The 24910-nt window shown below is 43.3% G+C and overlaps 1 protein-coding gene across 1 annotated transcript; it reads left to right on the forward strand.

Moving 5' to 3' along the window:
- Positions 1–2307: 2307 nt before the first annotated feature.
- TWNK (twinkle mtDNA helicase) lies at positions 2308–24251 on the forward strand. The gene is made up of 9 exons (XM_078599484.1): positions 2308–2674; positions 16647–17206; positions 17703–18128; positions 18629–18769; positions 20023–20389; positions 21144–21384; positions 21865–21972; positions 22422–22563; positions 22711–24251. The coding sequence occupies exons 2-9, from the start codon at positions 16667–16669 to the stop codon at positions 22972–22974; spliced, it is 2229 nt and encodes a 742-aa protein (XP_078455610.1). The 5' UTR covers positions 2308–2674; positions 16647–16666; the 3' UTR covers positions 22975–24251.
- The last annotated feature ends 659 nt before the right edge of the window (positions 24252–24910 follow it).

Genomic DNA, 24910 nt, shown 5'->3' on the forward strand with positions numbered 1-24910 from the left:
GCAATTTGCACCACAAGCAAATACACGGATTTTGCAAGAGTGCAGCTCATGGCGTTCGGTAACACGTGCGGGGTTTAAGTTGTTCAGGAGGGTTGCCGACCACAATTATTTCCGCATCCGGAACACCACATTCAGTATACATCTTTGCTACGGTTCGAGCTATTCGCCACGTGCTTACTCTATCCAGCAGTCGACCAGCGAATATATTCGGTGAGATTTGCATACCCTGAACGACACGCGCACGCTTGTTTTGTAAACAGTGCGTGGCTGCTGAGTCCATCTGAAAATGAAAACAAATTCAAAATAAACCCGAAATACGAGGACTGAACCACCCTTTCACAACAGCCAACAACACCAAAGAACAGCGTCTTCACACATTAAGTGCAAGACGTAGCTGGATCCGTGATAGTCTAAATGTGCGTGCGTGTTTTGTTAATCGGAGTTTGATTTTAAAAAAAAACCAGTACCGTACTGGTGGTAACGGTGCAGACCAAAAATGTCTTGTTCACCCTACTGGGAGCCCTACAAGATGTTTGGCCTACTCTTCCACGCCGGGTCAGACTATCATGGAAGACATCGGAGTACCCACACTTAACCTCACCCCACCAGACCTGCTCATTGACAGGCTCTGGTGTCACCCATGTATACTGAGGTGGACAGACGGGTGACCTTTAGAAACTTGCCCTCTTGGTTCAACTGCTGCGCCAGGAGATTGAACCGGTGGAGAGTCCAGTGTGCTCTCCATTACAGAAGCAGTAGCCACAATTTCAGTGAAATGTGGCAGCTAACGTGCACCCAAATATCTTCAAAACGGAGGTATGCCTTAACTAAAAACAGGTGTGCAGTTTATTGATGAAAACAAAAGGTTGTTTTTTATCAAGACGAATAACAAGCATGGATTTCCAGACGAAATTACAGACGTATGTTTGTTTTGGCAAAACTGCCAGACGTAACACAGCCGGCTTTCATTCGTTTTTTTTTATTTCGTTTAAACGTGAAATAATAAATTGCACAACTGTATTTTCAAAATCTCTAAGTATAAAAGTAAACATTGAAATAAGTGATCATACCGTAATGCCTAAAATATGTCTCTACTGTAAATAGTACAGTTATGTACTGTGATTTTCTCGCTCAGTTAACACGCTCTTGGTAAGCAATTATTTTGTATTCAATCTAAAACAATATTTAAAACATACCTATTCGTAAAGCATCATACGCGTCCATATCGACTCATAAGGAGTGGGTTCCCTCTGCTGGTCGCATATTGTAGAACTGTACAAACAACACAAATTTGGAGAACATTCATGCCAATACCATAACGAGCCACTTGCTCTACTGTATTCTTGGTTCTTTCGGTAAAGTCACGTAGAAGGGAAATAATAAAATAATAATGTTATTGCTTTATTTTTACTTTCATTACTTTATTATTTCCCTTCTACGTGACTTTACCGAAAGAACCAAGAATATGAATCCCTGCAGTCACGAAAGCTTTAAATCGAAATTAAGTCACTTGCTGTCACAATTCGTCGTAACACAATTTGCATTTCCCATTGGTTTGACAGCTTTGTAAGCGTCCGTATTCTTACAACTTGCAAACATAATTTTCATTTTAACACGCAGGCTTTAGCAATCCATAATAAAAAAAAATGTGGTTAGATTGCGGTAATATAAATGTGACTAGATTTGAAGTTTTCGTGACTGCAGGGATCCATACTCTTTGGTTCTTTCGGTAAAGTCAAGTAGCTTTACCGAAAGAACCAAATAATATAAATGTGTCGTTAAACCCGCCACCACCCGACACAGCTAATCAGTAAGGGTTGTCACGTAAAGAGAACATGCCAATTCGTTACTAGTACAGCACACCGGTGTGTTGGAGAGCAAATCCACAACATTTACAATCTGAGATTGTAAACCTTACAAATTGGCTGTGTCGGGTGGTGGCGGTTTTAACAACACATCATTTATTTACGCGACCTAACCCCCCAAAAAAGCACCTCTATTATGGATCGCGTTGCATTTCTTGTTTACGCATTTTATTTACTGAACAAAACTGCGTGCGTGTTTCCCATAATCGCGTGGCCACTTTACTCTCCGGCTCCACGACGATTCGCTTCAAGTTCATTCACCGGCGTTTTGACGTTGAGGCGTGTGCTACCTCGCCGATCTAACTATCCGCGCGATTAAAAAAATCGACTTTCACGTGGTTTGTTGACGCCGCGGTAAATAAATAAATAAACAACTCCGCCTCGGCAGCTTCCGTAACGCACGTGACGCCGCAGCAGCCAATCACAGCGCGGGATTCGCAAGGTGACGACCCCCACCGCCACCACCACCACGCGGCCCTCGTGCGAATTTCAAAGCGGTTCGTCCCCCCCCCCTCGCCCCCGTCTCTCCTTCCCGTTATCTACAATTATCATTGCAACAACGCTGAAACCTTTCACGATTATTGCGCCCTTCGCACTGATAATTACTACCGGCGGTTACCGAAGCGGAGTCGGCGGGCGCTTTTGCTCTACGTGGTTCTGCCACGCGAACTCGGAGGGCTGCTGCTGCTGTTGGCGAGCCCTGCCTTGCGCTCGTCCCACGGGCAAGATCCCCTCGGGTTCAATCCACTGCTGGATTAGTGCCCTCGCCGCCCGCATCGCACGTCCCACGCCACCACTACGCGGTGCAGGTTCGTGAGGGTTTGTGTGAGCTACATCACCCCCCGGTTGGTGCGGGTTCGTGAGTGTTTGTGTGAGCTACATCACCCCCTGGTTGGTGCGGGTGTGTGAGCTACATCAACCCCCGGTCGGTGCGGGTTCATGAGGGTTTGTGTGAGCTACATCAACCCCCGGTTGGTGCGGGTTCGTGAGGGTTTGTGTGAGCTACATCAACCCCCGGTTGGTGCGGGTTCGTGAGTGTTTGTGTGAGCTACATCACCCCCTGGTTGGTGCGGGTGTGTGAGCTACATCAACCCCCGGTCGGTGCGGGTTCATGAGGGTTTGTGTGAGCGCTACATCAACCCCCGGTTGGTGCGGGTTCGTGAGGGTTTGTGTGAGCTACATCAACCCCCGGTCGGTGCGGGTTCATGAGGGTTTGTGTGAGCTACATCAACCCCCGGTCGGTGCGGGTTCATGAGGGTTTGTGATGGCTACATCAACCCCCCGGTTGGTGCGGGTTGGTGTGGGTTTGTGTGAGCTACATCAACCCCCGGTCGGTGCAGGTTCGTGTGAGGGATTGTGTGAGCTACATCACCTCCCGGTTGAAGCGGACTATTCACGTGGGAGCGTAGTCGGTACACGGTGGGGTGCACTGCACTGTGCCGACTGTGTCGTCGCTACACAGTGTTGTGGATTTACTCTCCAACACACCGGTGGTGCTCTACTCGTAACGAATTGGCATGCTCTCTTTACGTGACAAACCTTATTAATTGGCTGTGTCGGATGGTGGCGGGTTTAACGACACATTTACGCGACCCTTACCCAAAAAAACCTCTATTATGGATGATATTGGTCGCGAAAGCCTCCGTGTTAAATCGGTACACATTACTGTAACGCTGCTGCCACAACCTTGCAGCTTCGCGGCAGCCTAAAGTCGCAGGTTGGCCCCACGCAAGCGCCGCGTCGTCTCAGAACAAACTCCCTGCTTAGCTTGTGAGATCTGACGAGATTTGGGCACATTCTGGGTGAGTTGGTCTCCTGGTCTTGTGGGCGCCGCTGCGTCGGGGAATTGGATTGTGTCGTTCGACACCAACATCAAGACGTAACCAAAATTGAGCGGCGCTTGTAGGTTCTGCAATATGTACAGATCTATTTTTGTTGTTGTGTGGGTTGCCTCATGAAGGCAGGTCCTGGTTGTATACGCATTGCTGATCAATGACCGAGCACCAGCTGGGATTCGTTTTAAGGATTGTAGGCCGAGTATACCTAGAGGTTCTCCACACCCACTTCGGATTACAAAACATTGGCCGCTGGTGATAGATGGGCGGTCACAGTATCGAGAGAGGCGCAGATTAGATTTGTTTTTATCATTTAAGGGCTTACAGATAATTGCAACTACTGTATCATCACTTTCCACCAGGTGGCCTTAAACCTAACTCAATCGCCAATCCGTTTACAAATATTACACTGAAGCATATGCATACCTATCAACCCATTCGGTTTACCCGTATTCTTGTACAGGGAATTTGAGTAAAAAAAATGTGTTTCTCCGAGATTTATAAGGGCACGTGGTGACCAATAAGGTCTGAATTGGCCTGTAATAAGGTAGACACTGATAAGGGGTTGACAGGTATGCATATGCTCTTTTTAAACGTCGAGACAAATACGAGTTTTAACGAAATAAAGCTGAGCATTATAGTAGGTTTTTACCCTTTTAACTGGTACAAAACTGACACCTTTATTCAAGGCATCATGTTTGCAATGACCACAACACAAGTAGTCAAAAAAGCAAACAAAAAGAAGCAACTCTGATAAGGATGATAATATGCACTGTCCTTGAAGTTGATTGGCCCACACCCGAGACGGCTTTCTTTAGAGCCTAGTCCCCATTGGTGTAGGGCCAGATGACACCAGAAGGCGTACAACTCAAACACAGTGCAATATCAGAGTATTGAGAGCTCGGGGTAAGCATTTACACTATGAGATCTCTTTTACCAGTGGCAAAATATGATAGTAGGTTTTTACCCTTTTAACTGGTACAAAACTGACACCTTTATTCAAGGCATCATGTTTGCAATGACCACAACACAAGTAGTCAAAAAAGCAAACAAAAAGAAGCAACTCTGATAAGGATGATAATATGCACTGTCCTTGAAGTTGATTGGCCCACACCCGAGACGGCTTTCTTTAGAGCCTAGTCCCCATTGGTGTAGGGCCAGATGACACCAGAAGGCGTACAACTCAAACACAGTGCAATATCAGAGTATTGAGAGCTCGGGGTAAGCATTTACACTATGAGATCTCTTTTACCAGTGGCAAAATATGATAGTAGGTTTTTACCCTTTTAACTGGTACAAAACTGACACCTTTATTCAAGGCATCATGTTTGCAATGACCACAACACAAGTAGTCAAAAAAGCAAACAAAAAGAAGCAACTCTGATAAGGATGATAATATGCACTGTCCTTGAAGTTGATTGGCCCACACCCGAGACGGCTTTCTTTAGAGCCTAGTCCCCATTGGTGTAGGGCCAGATGACACCAGAAGGCGTACAACTCAAACACAGTGCAATATCAGAGTATTGAGAGCTCGGGGTAAGCATTTACACTATGAGATCTCTTTTACCAGTGGCAAAATATGATAGTAGGTTTTTACCCTTTTAACTGGTACAAAACTGACACCTTTATTCAAGGCATCATGTTTGCAATGACCACAACACAAGTAGTCAAAAAAGCAAACAAAAAGAAGCAACTCTGATAAGGATGATAATATGCACTGTCCTTGAAGTTGATTGGCCCACACCCGAGACGGCTTTCTTTAGAGCCTAGTCCCCATTGGTGTAGGGCCAGATGACACCAGAAGGCGTACAACTCAAACACAGTGCAATATCAGAGTATTGAGAGCTCGGGGTAAGCATTTACACTATGAGATCTCTTTTACCAGTGGCAAAATATGATAGTAGGTTTTTACCCTTTTAACTGGTACAAAACTGACACCTTTATTCAAGGCATCATGTTTGCAATGACCACAACACAAGTAGTCAAAAAAGCAAACAAAAAGAAGCAACTCTGATAAGGATGATAATATGCACTGTCCTTGAAGTTGATTGGCCCACACCCGAGACGGCTTTCTTTAGAGCCTAGTCCCCATTGGTGTAGGGCCAGATGACACCAGAAGGCGTACAACTCAAACACAGTGCAATATCAGAGTATTGAGAGCTCGGGGTAAGCATTTACACTATGAGATCTCTTTTACCAGTGGCAAAATATGATAGTAGGTTTTTACCCTTTTAACTGGTACAAAACTGACACCTTTATTCAAGGCATCATGTTTGCAATGACCACAACACAAGTAGTCAAAAAAGCAAACAAAAAGAAGCAACTCTGATAAGGATGATAATATGCACTGTCCTTGAAGTTGATTGGCCCACACCCGAGACGGCTTTCTTTAGAGCCTAGTCCCCATTGGTGTAGGGCCAGATGACACCAGAAGGCGTACAACTCAAACACAGTGCAATATCAGAGTATTGAGAGCTCGGGGTAAGCATTTACACTATGAGATCTCTTTTACCAGTGGCAAAATATGATAGTAGGTTTTTACCCTTTTAACTGGTACAAAACTGACACCTTTATTCAAGGCATCATGTTTGCAATGACCACAACACAAGTAGTCAAAAAAGCAAACAAAAAGAAGCAACTCTGATAAGGATGATAATATGCACTGTCCTTGAAGTTGATTGGCCCACACCCGAGACGGCTTTCTTTAGAGCCTAGTCCCCATTGGTGTAGGGCCAGATGACACCAGAAGGCGTACAACTCAAACACAGTGCAATATCAGAGTATTGAGAGCTCGGGGTAAGCATTTACACTATGAGATCTCTTTTACCAGTGGCAAAATATGATAGTAGGTTTTTACCCTTTTAACTGGTACAAAACTGACACCTTTATTCAAGGCATCATGTTTGCAATGACCACAACACAAGTAGTCAAAAAAGCAAACAAAAAGAAGCAACTCTGATAAGGATGATAATATGCACTGTCCTTGAAGTTGATTGGCCCACACCCGAGACGGCTTTCTTTAGAGCCTAGTCCCCATTGGTGTAGGGCCAGATGACACCAGAAGGCGTACAACTCAAACACAGTGCAATATCAGAGTATTGAGAGCTCGGGGTAAGCATTTACACTATGAGATCTCTTTTACCAGTGGCAAAATATGATAGTAGGTTTTTACCCTTTTAACTGGTACAAAACTGACACCTTTATTCAAGGCATCATGTTTGCAATGACCACAACACAAGTAGTCAAAAAAGCAAACAAAAAGAAGCAACTCTGATAAGGATGATAATATGCACTGTCCTTGAAGTTGATTGGCCCACACCCGAGACGGCTTTCTTTAGAGCCTAGTCCCCATTGGTGTAGGGCCAGATGACACCAGAAGGCGTACAACTCAAACACAGTGCAATATCAGAGTATTGAGAGCTCGGGGTAAGCATTTACACTATGAGATCTCTTTTACCAGTGGCAAAATATGATAGTAGGTTTTTACCCTTTTAACTGGTACAAAACTGACACCTTTATTCAAGGCATCATGTTTGCAATGACCACAACACAAGTAGTCAAAAAAGCAAACAAAAAGAAGCAACTCTGATAAGGATGATAATATGCACTGTCCTTGAAGTTGATTGGCCCACACCCGAGACGGCTTTCTTTAGAGCCTAGTCCCCATTGGTGTAGGGCCAGATGACACCAGAAGGCGTACAACTCAAACACAGTGCAATATCAGAGTATTGAGAGCTCGGGGTAAGCATTTACACTATGAGATCTCTTTTACCAGTGGCAAAATATGATAGTAGGTTTTTACCCTTTTAACTGGTACAAAACTGACACCTTTATTCAAGGCATCATGTTTGCAATGACCACAACACAAGTAGTCAAAAAAGCAAACAAAAAGAAGCAACTCTGATAAGGATGATAATATGCACTGTCCTTGAAGTTGATTGGCCCACACCCGAGACGGCTTTCTTTAGAGCCTAGTCCCCATTGGTGTAGGGCCAGATGACACCAGAAGGCGTACAACTCAAACACAGTGCAATATCAGAGTATTGAGAGCTCGGGGTAAGCATTTACACTATGAGATCTCTTTTACCAGTGGCAAAATATGATAGTAGGTTTTTACCCTTTTAACTGGTACAAAACTGACACCTTTATTCAAGGCATCATGTTTGCAATGACCACAACACAAGTAGTCAAAAAAGCAAACAAAAAGAAGCAACTCTGATAAGGATGATAATATGCACTGTCCTTGAAGTTGATTGGCCCACACCCGAGACGGCTTTCTTTAGAGCCTAGTCCCCATTGGTGTAGGGCCAGATGACACCAGAAGGCGTACAACTCAAACACAGTGCAATATCAGAGTATTGAGAGCTCGGGGTAAGCATTTACACTATGAGATCTCTTTTACCAGTGGCAAAATATGATAGTAGGTTTTTACCCTTTTAACTGGTACAAAACTGACACCTTTATTCAAGGCATCATGTTTGCAATGACCACAACACAAGTAGTCAAAAAAGCAAACAAAAAGAAGCAACTCTGATAAGGATGATAATATGCACTGTCCTTGAAGTTGATTGGCCCACACCCGAGACGGCTTTCTTTAGAGCCTAGTCCCCATTGGTGTAGGGCCAGATGACACCAGAAGGCGTACAACTCAAACACAGTGCAATATCAGAGTATTGAGAGCTCGGGGTAAGCATTTACACTATGAGATCTCTTTTACCAGTGGCAAAATATGATAGTAGGTTTTTACCCTTTTAACTGGTACAAAACTGACACCTTTATTCAAGGCATCATGTTTGCAATGACCACAACACAAGTAGTCAAAAAAGCAAACAAAAAGAAGCAACTCTGATAAGGATGATAATATGCACTGTCCTTGAAGTTGATTGGCCCACACCCGAGACGGCTTTCTTTAGAGCCTAGTCCCCATTGGTGTAGGGCCAGATGACACCAGAAGGCGTACAACTCAAACACAGTGCAATATCAGAGTATTGAGAGCTCGGGGTAAGCATTTACACTATGAGATCTCTTTTACCAGTGGCAAAATATGATAGTAGGTTTTTACCCTTTTAACTGGTACAAAACTGACACCTTTATTCAAGGCATCATGTTTGCAATGACCACAACACAAGTAGTCAAAAAAGCAAACAAAAAGAAGCAACTCTGATAAGGATGATAATATGCACTGTCCTTGAAGTTGATTGGCCCACACCCGAGACGGCTTTCTTTAGAGCCTAGTCCCCATTGGTGTAGGGCCAGATGACACCAGAAGGCGTACAACTCAAACACAGTGCAATATCAGAGTATTGAGAGTTGTACGCCTTCTGGTGTCATCTGGCCCTACACCAATGGGGACTAGGCTCTAAAGAAAGCCGTCTCGGGTGTGGGCCAATCAACTTCAAGGACAGTGCATATTATCATCCTTATCAGAGTTGCTTCTTTTTGTTTGCTTTTTTGACTACTTGTGTTGTGGTCATTGCAAACATGATGCCTTGAATAAAGGTGTCAGTTTTGTACCAGTTAAAAGGGTAAAAACCTACTATCATATTTTGCCACTGGTAAAAGAGATCTCATAGTGTAAATGCTTACCCCGAGCTCTCAATACTCTGATATTGCACTGTGTTTGAGTTGTACGCCTTCTGGTGTCATCTGGCCCTACACCAATGGGGACTAGGCTCTAAAGAAAGCCGTCTCGGGTGTGGGCCAATCAACTTCAAGGACAGTGCATATTATCATCCTTATCAGAGTTGCTTCTTTTTGTTTGCTTTTTTGACTACTTGTGTTGTGGTCATTGCAAACATGATGCCTTGAATAAAGGTGTCAGTTTTGTACCAGTTAAAAGGGTAAAAACCTACTATCATATTTTGCCACTGGTAAAAGAGATCTCATAGTGTAAATGCTTACCCCGAGCTCTCAATACTCTGATATTGCACTGTGTTTGAGTTGTACGCCTTCTGGTGTCATCTGGCCCTACACCAATGGGGACTAGGCTCTAAAGAAAGCCGTCTCGGGTGTGGGCCAATCAACTTCAAGGACAGTGCATATTATCATCCTTATCAGAGTTGCTTCTTTTTGTTTGCTTTTTTGACTACTTGTGTTGTGGTCATTGCAAACATGATGCCTTGAATAAAGGTGTCAGTTTTGTACCAGTTAAAAGGGTAAAAACCTACTATCATATTTTGCCACTGGTAAAAGAGATCTCATAGTGTAAATGCTTACCCCGAGCTCTCAATACTCTGATATTGCACTGTGTTTGAGTTGTACGCCTTCTGGTGTCATCTGGCCCTACACCAATGGGGACTAGGCTCTAAAGAAAGCCGTCTCGGGTGTGGGCCAATCAACTTCAAGGACAGTGCATATTATCATCCTTATCAGAGTTGCTTCTTTTTGTTTGCTTTTTTGACTACTTGTGTTGTGGTCATTGCAAACATGATGCCTTGAATAAAGGTGTCAGTTTTGTACCAGTTAAAAGGGTAAAAACCTACTATCATATTTTGCCACTGGTAAAAGAGATCTCATAGTGTAAATGCTTACCCCGAGCTCTCAATACTCTGATATTGCACTGTGTTTGAGTTGTACGCCTTCTGGTGTCATCTGGCCCTACACCAATGGGGACTAGGCTCTAAAGAAAGCCGTCTCGGGTGTGGGCCAATCAACTTCAAGGACAGTGCATATTATCATCCTTATCAGAGTTGCTTCTTTTTGTTTGCTTTTTTGACTACTTGTGTTGTGGTCATTGCAAACATGATGCCTTGAATAAAGGTGTCAGTTTTGTACCAGTTAAAAGGGTAAAAACCTACTATCATATTTTGCCACTGGTAAAAGAGATCTCATAGTGTAAATGCTTACCCCGAGCTCTCAATACTCTGATATTGCACTGTGTTTGAGTTGTACGCCTTCTGGTGTCATCTGGCCCTACACCAATGGGGACTAGGCTCTAAAGAAAGCCGTCTCGGGTGTGGGCCAATCAACTTCAAGGACAGTGCATATTATCATCCTTATCAGAGTTGCTTCTTTTTGTTTGCTTTTTTGACTACTTGTGTTGTGGTCATTGCAAACATGATGCCTTGAATAAAGGTGTCAGTTTTGTACCAGTTAAAAGGGTAAAAACCTACTATCATATTTTGCCACTGGTAAAAGAGATCTCATAGTGTAAATGCTTACCCCGAGCTCTCAATACTCTGATATTGCACTGTGTTTGAGTTGTACGCCTTCTGGTGTCATCTGGCCCTACACCAATGGGGACTAGGCTCTAAAGAAAGCCGTCTCGGGTGTGGGCCAATCAACTTCAAGGACAGTGCATATTATCATCCTTATCAGAGTTGCTTCTTTTTGTTTGCTTTTTTGACTACTTGTGTTGTGGTCATTGCAAACATGATGCCTTGAATAAAGGTGTCAGTTTTGTACCAGTTAAAAGGGTAAAAACCTACTATCATATTTTGCCACTGGTAAAAGAGATCTCATAGTGTAAATGCTTACCCCGAGCTCTCAATACTCTGATATTGCACTGTGTTTGAGTTGTACGCCTTCTGGTGTCATCTGGCCCTACACCAATGGGGACTAGGCTCTAAAGAAAGCCGTCTCGGGTGTGGGCCAATCAACTTCAAGGACAGTGCATATTATCATCCTTATCAGAGTTGCTTCTTTTTGTTTGCTTTTTTGACTACTTGTGTTGTGGTCATTGCAAACATGATGCCTTGAATAAAGGTGTCAGTTTTGTACCAGTTAAAAGGGTAAAAACCTACTATCATATTTTGCCACTGGTAAAAGAGATCTCATAGTGTAAATGCTTACCCCGAGCTCTCAATACTCTGATATTGCACTGTGTTTGAGTTGTACGCCTTCTGGTGTCATCTGGCCCTACACCAATGGGGACTAGGCTCTAAAGAAAGCCGTCTCGGGTGTGGGCCAATCAACTTCAAGGACAGTGCATATTATCATCCTTATCAGAGTTGCTTCTTTTTGTTTGCTTTTTTGACTACTTGTGTTGTGGTCATTGCAAACATGATGCCTTGAATAAAGGTGTCAGTTTTGTACCAGTTAAAAGGGTAAAAACCTACTATCATATTTTGCCACTGGTAAAAGAGATCTCATAGTGTAAATGCTTACCCCGAGCTCTCAATACTCTGATATTGCACTGTGTTTGAGTTGTACGCCTTCTGGTGTCATCTGGCCCTACACCAATGGGGACTAGGCTCTAAAGAAAGCCGTCTCGGGTGTGGGCCAATCAACTTCAAGGACAGTGCATATTATCATCCTTATCAGAGTTGCTTCTTTTTGTTTGCTTTTTTGACTACTTGTGTTGTGGTCATTGCAAACATGATGCCTTGAATAAAGGTGTCAGTTTTGTACCAGTTAAAAGGGTAAAAACCTACTATCATATTTTGCCACTGGTAAAAGAGATCTCATAGTGTAAATGCTTACCCCGAGCTCTCAATACTCTGATATTGCACTGTGTTTGAGTTGTACGCCTTCTGGTGTCATCTGGCCCTACACCAATGGGGACTAGGCTCTAAAGAAAGCCGTCTCGGGTGTGGGCCAATCAACTTCAAGGACAGTGCATATTATCATCCTTATCAGAGTTGCTTCTTTTTGTTTGCTTTTTTGACTACTTGTGTTGTGGTCATTGCAAACATGATGCCTTGAATAAAGGTGTCAGTTTTGTACCAGTTAAAAGGGTAAAAACCTACTATCATATTTTGCCACTGGTAAAAGAGATCTCATAGTGTAAATGCTTACCCCGAGCTCTCAATACTCTGATATTGCACTGTGTTTGAGTTGTACGCCTTCTGGTGTCATCTGGCCCTACACCAATGGGGACTAGGCTCTAAAGAAAGCCGTCTCGGGTGTGGGCCAATCAACTTCAAGGACAGTGCATATTATCATCCTTATCAGAGTTGCTTCTTTTTGTTTGCTTTTTTGACTACTTGTGTTGTGGTCATTGCAAACATGATGCCTTGAATAAAGGTGTCAGTTTTGTACCAGTTAAAAGGGTAAAAACCTACTATCATATTTTGCCACTGGTAAAAGAGATCTCATAGTGTAAATGCTTACCCCGAGCTCTCAATACTCTGATATTGCACTGTGTTTGAGTTGTACGCCTTCTGGTGTCATCTGGCCCTACACCAATGGGGACTAGGCTCTAAAGAAAGCCGTCTCGGGTGTGGGCCAATCAACTTCAAGGACAGTGCATATTATCATCCTTATCAGAGTTGCTTCTTTTTGTTTGCTTTTTTGACTACTTGTGTTGTGGTCATTGCAAACATGATGCCTTGAATAAAGGTGTCAGTTTTGTACCAGTTAAAAGGGTAAAAACCTACTATCATATTTTGCCACTGGTAAAAGAGATCTCATAGTGTAAATGCTTACCCCGAGCTCTCAATACTCTGATATTGCACTGTGTTTGAGTTGTACGCCTTCTGGTGTCATCTGGCCCTACACCAATGGGGACTAGGCTCTAAAGAAAGCCGTCTCGGGTGTGGGCCAATCAACTTCAAGGACAGTGCATATTATCATCCTTATCAGAGTTGCTTCTTTTTGTTTGCTTTTTTGACTACTTGTGTTGTGGTCATTGCAAACATGATGCCTTGAATAAAGGTGTCAGTTTTGTACCAGTTAAAAGGGTAAAAACCTACTATCATATTTTGCCACTGGTAAAAGAGATCTCATAGTGTAAATGCTTACCCCGAGCTCTCAATACTCTGATATTGCACTGTGTTTGAGTTGTACGCCTTCTGGTGTCATCTGGCCCTACACCAATGGGGACTAGGCTCTAAAGAAAGCCGTCTCGGGTGTGGGCCAATCAACTTCAAGGACAGTGCATATTATCATCCTTATCAGAGTTGCTTCTTTTTGTTTGCTTTTTTGACTACTTGTGTTGTGGTCATTGCAAACATGATGCCTTGAATAAAGGTGTCAGTTTTGTACCAGTTAAAAGGGTAAAAACCTACTATCATATTTTGCCACTGGTAAAAGAGATCTCATAGTGTAAATGCTTACCCCGAGCTCTCAATACTCTGATATTGCACTGTGTTTGAGTTGTACGCCTTCTGGTGTCATCTGGCCCTACACCAATGGGGACTAGGCTCTAAAGAAAGCCGTCTCGGGTGTGGGCCAATCAACTTCAAGGACAGTGCATATTATCATCCTTATCAGAGTTGCTTCTTTTTGTTTGCTTTTTTGACTACTTGTGTTGTGGTCATTGCAAACATGATGCCTTGAATAAAGGTGTCAGTTTTGTACCAGTTAAAAGGGTAAAAACCTACTATCATATTTTGCCACTGGTAAAAGAGATCTCATAGTGTAAATGCTTACCCCGAGCTCTCAATACTCTGATATTGCACTGTGTTTGAGTTGTACGCCTTCTGGTGTCATCTGGCCCTACACCAATGGGGACTAGGCTCTAAAGAAAGCCGTCTCGGGTGTGGGCCAATCAACTTCAAGGACAGTGCATATTATCATCCTTATCAGAGTTGCTTCTTTTTGTTTGCTTTTTTGACTACTTGTGTTGTGGTCATTGCAAACATGATGCCTTGAATAAAGGTGTCAGTTTTGTACCAGTTAAAAGGGTAAAAACCTACTATCATATTTTGCCACTGGTAAAAGAGATCTCATAGTGTAAATGCTTACCCCGAGCTCTCAATACTCTGATATTGCACTGTGTTTGAGTTGTACGCCTTCTGGTGTCATCTGGCCCTACACCAATGGGGACTAGGCTCTAAAGAAAGCCGTCTCGGGTGTGGGCCAATCAACTTCAAGGACAGTGCATATTATCATCCTTATCAGAGTTGCTTCTTTTTGTTTGCTTTTTTGACTACTTGTGTTGTGGTCATTGCAAACATGATGCCTTGAATAAAGGTGTCAGTTTTGTACCAGTTAAAAGGGTAAAAACCTACTATCATATTTTGCCACTGGTAAAAGAGATCTCATAGTGTAAATGCTTACCCCGAGCTCTCAATACTCTGATATTGCACTGTGTTTGAGTTGTACGCCTTCTGGTGTCATCTGGCCCTACACCAATGGGGACTAGGCTCTAAAGAAAGCCGTCTCGGGTGTGGGCCAATCAACTTCAAGGACAGTGCATATTATCATCCTTATCAGAGTTGCTTCTTTTTGTTTGCTTTTTTGACTACTTGTGTTGTGGTCATTGCAAACATGATGCCTTGAATAAAGGTGTCAGTTTTGTACCAGTTAAAAGGGTAAAAACCTACTATCATATTTTGCCACTGGTAAAAGAGATCTCATAGTGTAAATGCTTACCCCGAGCTCTCAATACTCTGATATTGCACTGTGTTTGAGTTGTACGCCTTCTGGTGTCATCTGGCCCTACACCAATGGGGACTAGGCTCTAAAGAAAGCCGTCTCGGGTGTGGGCCAATCAACTTCAAGGACAGTGCATATTATCATCCTTATCAGAGTTGCTTCTTTTTGTTTGCTTTTTTGACTACTTGTGTTGTGGTCATTGCAAACATGATGCCTTGAATAAAGGTGTCAGTTTTGTACCAGTTAAAAGGGTAAAAACCTACTATCATATTTTGCCACTGGTAAAAGAGATCTCATAGTGTAAATGCTTACCCCGAGCTCTCAATACTCTGATATTGCACTGTGTTTGAGTTGTACGCCTTCTGGTGTCATCTGGCCCTACACCAATGGGGACTAGGCTCTAAAGAAAGCCGTCTCGGGTGTGGGCCAATCAACTTCAAGGACAGTGCATATTATCATCCTTATCAGAGTTGCTTCTTTTTGTTTGCTTTTTTGACTACTTGTGTTGTGGTCATTGCAAACATGATGCCTTGAATAAAGGTGTCAGTTTTGTACCAGTTAAAAGGGTAAAAACCTACTATCATATTTTGCCACTGGTAAAAGAGATCTCATAGTGTAAATGCTTACCCCGAGCTCTCAATACTCTGATATTGCACTGTGTTTGAGTTGTACGCCTTCTGGTGTCATCTGGCCCTACACCAATGGGGACTAGGCTCTAAAGAAAGCCGTCTCGGGTGTGGGCCAATCAACTTCAAGGACAGTGCATATTATCATCCTTATCAGAGTTGCTTCTTTTTGTTTGCTTTTTTGACTACTTGTGTTGTGGTCATTGCAAACATGATGCCTTGAATAAAGGTGTCAGTTTTGTACCAGTTAAAAGGGTAAAAACCTACTATCATATTTTGCCACTGGTAAAAGAGATCTCATAGTGTAAATGCTTACCCCGAGCTCTCAATACTCTGATATTGCACTGTGTTTGAGTTGTACGCCTTCTGGTGTCATCTGGCCCTACACCAATGGGGACTAGGCTCTAAAGAAAGCCGTCTCGGGTGTGGGCCAATCAACTTCAAGGACAGTGCATATTATCATCCTTATCAGAGTTGCTTCTTTTTGTTTGCTTTTTTGACTACTTGTGTTGTGGTCATTGCAAACATGATGCCTTGAATAAAGGTGTCAGTTTTGTACCAGTTAAAAGGGTAAAAACCTACTATCATATTTTGCCACTGGTAAAAGAGATCTCATAGTGTAAAAGCTGAGCATTGTTACACCATGGTCATTAGTAAATTTCATCACATGTAGATGTTGCCATCTCTGGCTCGTGCAGTTTTAAGTTATCATTGGGGCCACTGCATTAAATTACACTTCACGAGTTGATATAATATTAAAGGCCCGTCATGAGCGCACACTCAATACGTAATGCGAGGAAAATAAAACAAGGTATGCAGTCAGCAGGCAGTGTTGATGCCAGTCCATGGCTTATTTGTGGACTTTTTGCAAGTGCAGTTTGGTGTTTAGGTATCAAAATGTTGTGTAAGTGAATTTGCCCGTTGGCTTCAACTTAAACATTGTAATGAATCTAAAAAGCCAGTAATGTTTAAGTTCAGTATACAGATTCTTTTTTTGCAAGATCTTGTGTGCAACATTGGTTATAAACTTCTAACGTTCAGTGACACCGTGTATCTTGCAGGTCATCTGCACCGAGTGACCATGCTCGCAACAATTGGAAGGTGTTCGTGCTACAAATGGGTAAATGTCACCCTACAGCCACGGCGTGGCACTCATCTCAACAGAGTATGCCTTAATCCATGCGCCCCATTGAGTGGGAAATCGGTGCATGGCACCACTGGGCCTTGGCACGGTGGTCGTGTGCCGGCTACAGTTGCATGCCAATCTGCACCTTCACGTAGACGTCTGCTGCATTCCCTCTCGAAGCCGCGTTGCTTCGACGGACTACAAGCCGTGACCGGCATTCGCTGCATCACGATTCCCGGCTTCCAAAAGTACCTCAAGGGCGGGGACGAGGAATGGAAGCCGCCCGTAACCGCAACGGAGATTAGACAGTACCTGCGCGCCAGTGGCATCGAATTCCATGACGGCCACACCTGCCTGTTGATGCTTAGCCCCTTCGTAGAGCGGCTGCCAGGGTCACCGGGTGGGAAGGAGAACGCTGGCCTCTACATCAACAAGACGACCGGGCAGTTCTTTTGCAAGCACACGCTCGCCGAGGGCACGTGGGAAGACCTACAGGTAACCCTGTGGATGATGGATACATGAATGTATGGTAATGGTACATTCTGGAGTTGAATACATTGGAGTGATTTTTTTTTCGAGTAGAGGATTATATTTTGTTATATTCATTTAAAATAGTTAATGTTTTAATGCTAATTGTATTTTTTTTACTTTCATGATTTCACAAGTAGCTCTTGTCGATTCGTAATTTTGTTGTAATTCAATGTACTTCATGTATGCTTGAGCTTCATCTATCATTGGTGAATTAAGTTTTGTATGCAGTTTAAATCAGATTTAGGTATATGTTTTTTATTATAATTATGCAATACTATATAATAATTAATCCATATAGACACCTTTAGCACTTTGACATTAAAACAGGGTAGTGCTTAATTAGCACCTCCAAATAGCATGGTTGGCTATGCACGGTGCGAAAGAAGTTCAACATACTTAGAGCTAATGGCCTGTAAACATTATTTACAATATCGTCAATTTTGCGATCTCAACTCACTAGGTTTGTCTGGAGGCCATGCGGAAGGAAGGCCGCGTGTTTGTGAAGCCGAATGTGCTTCTGTTGGGGCTCGGAGCGGCAGCTGAAGGCGTCGAGGAGGATGACGCGCGCTTCACGCGGGAGGAAATAGACAGGATCTGGCGACGATCCATCTTCCTGCACGAGCTGGAGGAGGAGCAGAAGCTCACGGCGAAGAGGCTGTATGGCATTGAGCGCCTCACGGACGCAACGCTAAAGCGCTTCTCCGTCAAGTGGCACCCGCCTACCAAAAGCCTCGTGTTTCCGTGGCTCGGACCACAGAGCAGCCTCAAAGGGCTGAAGCTGCTGACGGCTGCGTTTGACGGACAAAGCGTGACTTACAGGGAGAGTACGCTACCACGTGGTGCACGCTACTGCAACCTCTTTGGCCTGCACCTCATTATGCCTAAGGTGTGGGGCTTTGTGTGCTTTAGCCATGTTGAGTGTAGTGTCGGTTGTATGAGAGTGAGACCTGAATGTATATTTTTTTACCTTAGAATAACATTACATTTTGTATCGGTTTAACTTGAGGGTGATTTGGATGAGTGTTAAAAGTAGTTTTGTACATTTTTGGAATTTAATTTTAGGTACAACTAATTTCTTTCTGTGCTTTTAAAGTTACATTTTACAATCAGATTGGAAACAATTTAAATCAGAAAGGTGTTTTTTTAACCAAAATTGCGTGAATCATTTTAGCCTATCCACTCGCAACAGACTGTTCAGTAATGAGTGGTAATGTATTAATCTGACAGAAATTCTTAAACCCCACCCAGTCTCTAGATTAGCTGCATTTATCATAGGCAAAAATGTCCATTGCACCATTTGGCTATATAAATTGATGATATTCTGTTCATCTCTAAATGAAGAGCTCCCAAGTCTGTATTTCTCTTCTGGGTGGGCTTGGCGCACAGGACTCGGAGGTGGTGCTGACGTCAAATGAGCTGGACTGCCTGGCTGTGAGTCAGGCTACGAGCTGCCAGGCTCTCTCGCTACCTCGCGGCATGAGCTGCCTTTCGCCCACACTGTTGCCTTACCTCGAGCAGTTTCGCAAGGTGCGTAGTAATGTCTTGCCAAACCACTGTCCAATTGCATCACCAACCTTGCACTCCTTTTCATGTGTAGGGATTTTGCTGTCATTTCCCCCAAATGTTCTCCAATTGTTCTTTTGAGGTGTCGTGTCATGAGACAAAGTATCCATTTAGATCTCTCGCAGAGCAGTGCAACCCTTCATGTGAAAGAGTGGCCCATGGAAGCAGATATCACAGAGCTACCTCTGAGATCCCATAAAGTAACTTCTAGTCCACGCAATCGGAGGACTCGCTTTCAATGTGCATAAACGAGTAATATAGTCACGTGACTGTCAAAACCGAAATGTACTATTCAGAGCTGTAACTTTGCCAAATTAAGTAAAGAACCAAATTTTATTCGATGTTTTCTTGTGCATTCGTTGATGATCGGGTTGAGGCCGTAATCACCTGACTATATTTGAGGACACAATTTTTTACCCAGAATCTCAGCAGTGCCAGCTCAGCGGTTTGATATTTGAGCCACTTTGTCACCTTAGGACAAATCATTTTTACTTTTACATAACACTTCAAATTTATGTGAATTCAACCGTGTAGTTGATTTGATTAACATCACTACTTGACAGTGAATATTAGGCTTAACTTGGTCCCCAACAGATAGTTCCACCAGTTGATTACGACATCAGTTTGAATCTGCTAAAGTTTAACCAAATTAAAATGTATGGGCTGAAAATTAGTTTTTACTTTAGGTGGACAAATGAAAAACTCAGGGCCAGGCTAATGTAACACAATAATGAGTACAAATATTTGCAAAACATTACATTTTCAGGCCAATTAGATATCCAGAGCCATTTTAAGCATTACGATTGATACAGGCAACGCTTCAATTTATACATGCAGGAACAAGATTATCTTATTATAATATAAATGTGGAACCTCTAAAACATTTAAAAACATGTTATCTTTAGCAATGTAAAAGAGGTGTACTTATAAGGATTAAAAAGTTGGATGCACTTAATGTGCTCCTTCTTGATCGGCTATAATTGCTTTAAAAATGTGAGTATTCAGTTTAACTGTTTCGGTTGTTTTTTTTGGAACATGATGACAAAACTTTTGGCAAGCGTTTTTAATCTCCGATTAGCACGGTTGGCTACATACGGTGTGAAAGAAGTTCAACATACATACGTACATAATCAACGTAAAAGTCTCAACTTTTTCTTACCGTGCAGCACGATAATAAAAAAAAACTGTGCCATTATCAAAATGTCCTCACTGGCAAGGTGATCCTGTGGCTGGGCAGCGACCTGAATGCGTGGGAAACGTCCAAGGGCTTCGCACGGAAGCTGGGCCTACGCCGCTGCTCTCTGGTGCGGCTGGGAGAGGGTCCACGGCCTCGGCCGCTGGAGGCCCTCTCGCTGACGGGCAGCACCACACCCCGCGGCGGGACGGTCAGCGCCCTGCAGCAGGCTCTGCGCTCCTCTCTGCCGGCCGCCCACAAAGCCATCACGCTCTTCAGGCAGCTGCGGGAAGACGTGCGTGGGGAGCTCGCCAATTCCGAGCAGGTCGCCGGTGTCAAGTGGCAGCGGTTTCCTGCGCTTAACAAGCTGTTAAAGGGACATCGCAAGGGCGAACTGACCATCTTCACCGGTTAGAGTTGCAGTCAATATGACGAGAAGGGGTGGGGGGCGGCGGCGGCTGGTGGTGTTGTAATGTGAGGATTGGGAGTTGTCCTGATTTCATCATGATTGAATGTACTGGCATAATATAAATTCACTTTCGATATCCCACACAAGAACATTGTAGTTATATTAGTACATTAGGTGAGAGCTTAAGGCACATTTGGAATTTCACATAACACATACCCATTGTTGTGGACAGTAGCTGTTATCTGTTCAGTGATGATTTTTGTTTTTTATTGAAAAGCCACAGCAGAATAAATCGATGTATCTAGTTAATATTACTTGCCTTGACATCAGGATCGATAACACGAACATTGACATAAAATGGAACAAAAGCTGAAAAGTTCCCAAAGAAGCATGGACACCTGCATGCTCGGAATTCCACTGCGAGACAGAGTAACATATGTATTAGAAAATATGCACAAGTTAAGAGACATTACTGTAAAGAAAAGGGAAATGGGCTAGTGCAGGACTCGTTGCTGGCAGGAATGATAGCTGGTGGTCGAGAATAATGATGGAGTGGCAGGCATAGGACGGAATATTAGGAGATGGAGCAATTCAATCAGCTCATCATTAAGGGCTGATGGGTTGTTGCATCGCAAAGCCGTGAGCAATGGCAACAGGCCTTCATCCAGTTGTGGGGTAGATCATGGCTGGTGATGCTGATTATGATCTGGCACAGCCATACTTTTCCTAACCTGCAATTATTTCATGTGTGGTAGGCCCAACTGGTAGCGGCAAGACAACGTTCATCAGTGAGTATGCCCTTGACCTGGCTTCGCAAGGCGTCAGTACGCTGTGGGGCAGCTTTGAGATTGGAAACGTGAGGCTGGCACGCGTCATGCTCACACAGTATGCCCGCCAACGTCTGGAGTCAAACATCGACAGCTATGACGAATGGGCCGACCGTTTTGAGGACCTGCCACTCTTCTTCATGACCTTCCATGGCCAGCAGAACATCAAGTGAGTGAGCGCTAGCGCAGGTGGTGCTTGTGAGCTGCATGCCACCTTCGAGAGTGATCTCTGCTTTATGTTTAAATGCTCAGTCAGATGCTTTGGTATATAAGTCTTTATATAATGTGAAACTAATGCTATTTTGAAGTCCAGCTGCCAAATTATATGTATATATATAAAAAATGTATATCAGAAAATTCCCTTTTTATGGGTCAAAGGTTTAGAATGCTTGCCCACTTAAAATGTTGTGTGTTCCTATGTGAATATTGGCAATTTATCTAAAAAAAGAAAAGAAACAGGCAAATTTAGTGGGGGATAATGGGTCTAAAAAGTACCATGTAAACAGTTATTTTCATGAGTTCTTAATGCACAGAGGTGCTCCAATATGCTGTGTTAATCATCTGATCATGATGTACAACCCTTTGTCAAACCACTAATATAGCTTGCTTGAATTACAGTGCACAAAATAATTGCTTAATCTCATTACAGGACTGTGCTGGACACAATGCAGCATGCCGTGTACATGTATGACATCTCCCACGTGGTCATAGATAACCTTCAGTTCATGATGGGTCTACAGAACCCCAGCATGGACAGGTGAGACCACCTGCTCTTGTGTGTTAATATAGGACAACATTAAATCCATTATATTGCACATTGGGATTAAATTACCAGTGGTTTCAGTGATAATTGGCATCACAATATACAGCATGGGGGTGGGTTAACAGGGGTGTTAGAGAGTTGTAATTGAGTTCTGCTGTAAGATGTTTAATATTCAACGTGTTTAATGACGTAAAACATAAAGTGAATGTACAACAAATTATTGCATTGATTATAATGAAATATGTTGATCATGACAACTTCAGAACCTATTTGAGGCAACCACTTTATCATTTTGGAGAAGTCTAGATTAGGCTTTAGATATATATTCTACATATAAAAAACACTAAAAATAATAGGTCAAAACAGCACAATGTGTGTTCTCTTATACATATTCTATAGATAAATACATAGGATGTGAAATTGATGGCACGGCATCTTCCCAGGTTCACTATGCAGGACTTTGTAGTGGGGGCATTCCGCAAGTTCGCCACAGTGAACATGTGCCACGTGACCCTGGTGATTCACCCCCGCAAGGAGGATTTCGACAGGGAGCTGCAGACAGCCTCCATCTTCGGCACGGCAAAGGTGTGGATGAAAATCCTATGTGATCAATGCACACCACCGGCTATGTGTGCATCAGCAAGCTGCATTATAAAACTATTAATTAGATGAAATTATTGCTTGGCTGTGCATCGAGCCAGGGTTACTATTTAATTGATTTTGTCCATGCAGGCCAGCCAAGAGGCGGACAATGTGCTGATACTGCAGGACCGCCGGCTGAGTGCAACACATGGCAAGAAGTACCTACAGTTGGCCAAGAATCGCTTTGATGGCGACCTGGGCTCAATCCCGCTAGAATTTGACAAGGCCTCCCTGACATTCTCGGCCACCAAGACGCGCGGGAAAGTGGCTCGCAAGTCACGTCAGGGAGCCGACAGTATCACGGAAGAGGTGCTCCAGACATATGAAGACAGCATCCTGGATTATGACAAGTGAATATCTTAGTCCAAGATAGATACATTACACCTGTCAGCCCTGCTTGTTGGCCTCCCTCATGCTGTATCAGTTATGCGGGTTCTTTGACCATATTTCACTGCTCATCAATAAGGGTTGGTGAGGGTAGTGGGGAACGATGGGATCCAGGACTGCTTCAGATATCGTTCACCATTTACGTTTGCCGTATCTGGAAATCGAACGAGATCACTGGGTTGATAGCACAGTGTGCTAGCCACTGCACATGGCTGTGCCCCCACCCCTCTTTGAGTTGAAGGATAGGCATTTGGCTGTTATGATGACTTGTTTATGGTTTCCCGCAGTCAATAGTTGCAAAACTATTGACTAAAACTGTATAGTAATACTGAAATGGGCACTGAAGTATGATGACACTTAATTTCACATAGAAACCAAGATAATTTTGAGTTATTTTGATTTTCATGTCAATTTTTATACATCTGGTCACAGAGTATTGAAATGCTAGGAGTACAGTAATAACATAGATGACACATTTTCACCTGATGCATGTGTAAATATGTTCAAGCACCAATGTGGCAGACTTGAAGGTAATTGGATTCTGTCCTGGTAATGTAAGACCCATTTTTAAAAAAATAATCCCCTTTATTTATCAATGTTAGCGAGAACAGTGAATTGTTTTGAGCTATATTTATATATAAACCATGTTTTGTAGCATTGAGCTCGTGTCAGGATTACAGTGGTGCAGAAGTTTTAAGTGTTATGTTATGCATGAAGAGTGCATTAGTTTTGTAAGTCACTGGATATGAAGTAGTGGAGAGCAGAGCTGTTGGGTTTCTATATCTCTTCTAACTACTACCGAGCCTCAATAGCGATAACATTTCACTGTGACTGAGGCACTTATAGTATGAGACTGAGATGGCTGGTTTATAAAGTGGGTGGCGTGTAGCTTTCGTGTGATCTTAGTGATATTTTATATACAAATGTTTAATTCGTCCAATGTGCATACACAATTCACATTCAGGATGTTTGGGGGGTGCAATCCAGTTATGACTTCGATCAGCAGCAGAGCTCCAACCTGTGACAGCCCACTTGATCAATGTAAGCATCTCTTCTGCGATGAATATAGTTTACACGCCGAGCTAGCCAATGTTTTGTTCCCACTGTTACCTTAGAATGCATGTCATTGCCATGAGTGCATCACAATGGAGATTAATTGCTGTACTGCAATTATCATTTCATGGCAAAAAATGAGATTTTTACTTAATTGTGTTGACATTAAATATTTTCATGAAGCTTTGTAATGTTCGTAATATTGCGGTATTTGTAATGGGACACCCATTTCATACTTTTGTGTATTCAAGATTCAATATTTATTCCATGACTAGTGTCCTTATGATGTTGTCTTGTGCTGCACAGTCGGTTTAGCAGCACGGTACAAGACTATAGCACATTCCTGCGGAGGGAGCTGGTAGGAACGTTGGGTTGCTCGGTCAATGGCCAGGGTCAACGGTGGCGTGGTGTATTCCGCAAATATGGCCGACTGTGAGGGCAGGCACAAGCCGGCGTGATTAGGTTAAACGTTGAGTTTTATAAGGGCACCACGGGGTGACCAGCCCCGCCCCACCCCTCCCACGCCCCACCCAGCCCCACCCTCCCCTCCCCACCCAGCCCCACCCTCCCCACCCAGCCCCTCCCTGCACGACGGACGGACACAATAATCCCCTGTGGGTTGGTGTAACCAGGAGGTTCCTACCAGTAATAGCACCCTATTGTTGGACTAATGTCCGTTTGTAGGCTAGTTGCCGAGTCACTTTGCACCCACAGGGACAGCTGTCACTGGGGATGCCCTTTGAAACGTTTGAGATTATAATGATGTAAAGTGCTCCAAGATGCCCAGCATATCGGGCGCTATATCAAAAACGTATCAATTTCTCTCGGTCACCATAAGCTCTAACTGTTT

Source organism: Lampetra planeri, chromosome 12, assembly GCF_965212315.1.
Source record: "Lampetra planeri chromosome 12, kcLamPlan1.2.h2, whole genome shotgun sequence".
NCBI lineage: Eukaryota > Metazoa > Chordata > Hyperoartia > Petromyzontiformes > Petromyzontidae > Lampetra > Lampetra planeri.

Bases quoted from the DNA above. Each gene is read 5' to 3' on its own strand.
- TWNK (XM_078599484.1), top strand. From the start codon at position 16,667: ATGCTCGCAACAATTGGAAGGTGTTCGTGCTACAAATGGGTAAATGTC. The intron at 18,770-20,022 runs GTGCGTAGTAAT...CTCACTGGCAAG, and splicing joins ACCTCGAGCAGTTTCGCAAG to GTGATCCTGTGGCTGGGCAG. The intron at 20,390-21,143 runs GTTAGAGTTGCA...CATGTGTGGTAG, and splicing joins CGAACTGACCATCTTCACCG to GCCCAACTGGTAGCGGCAAG.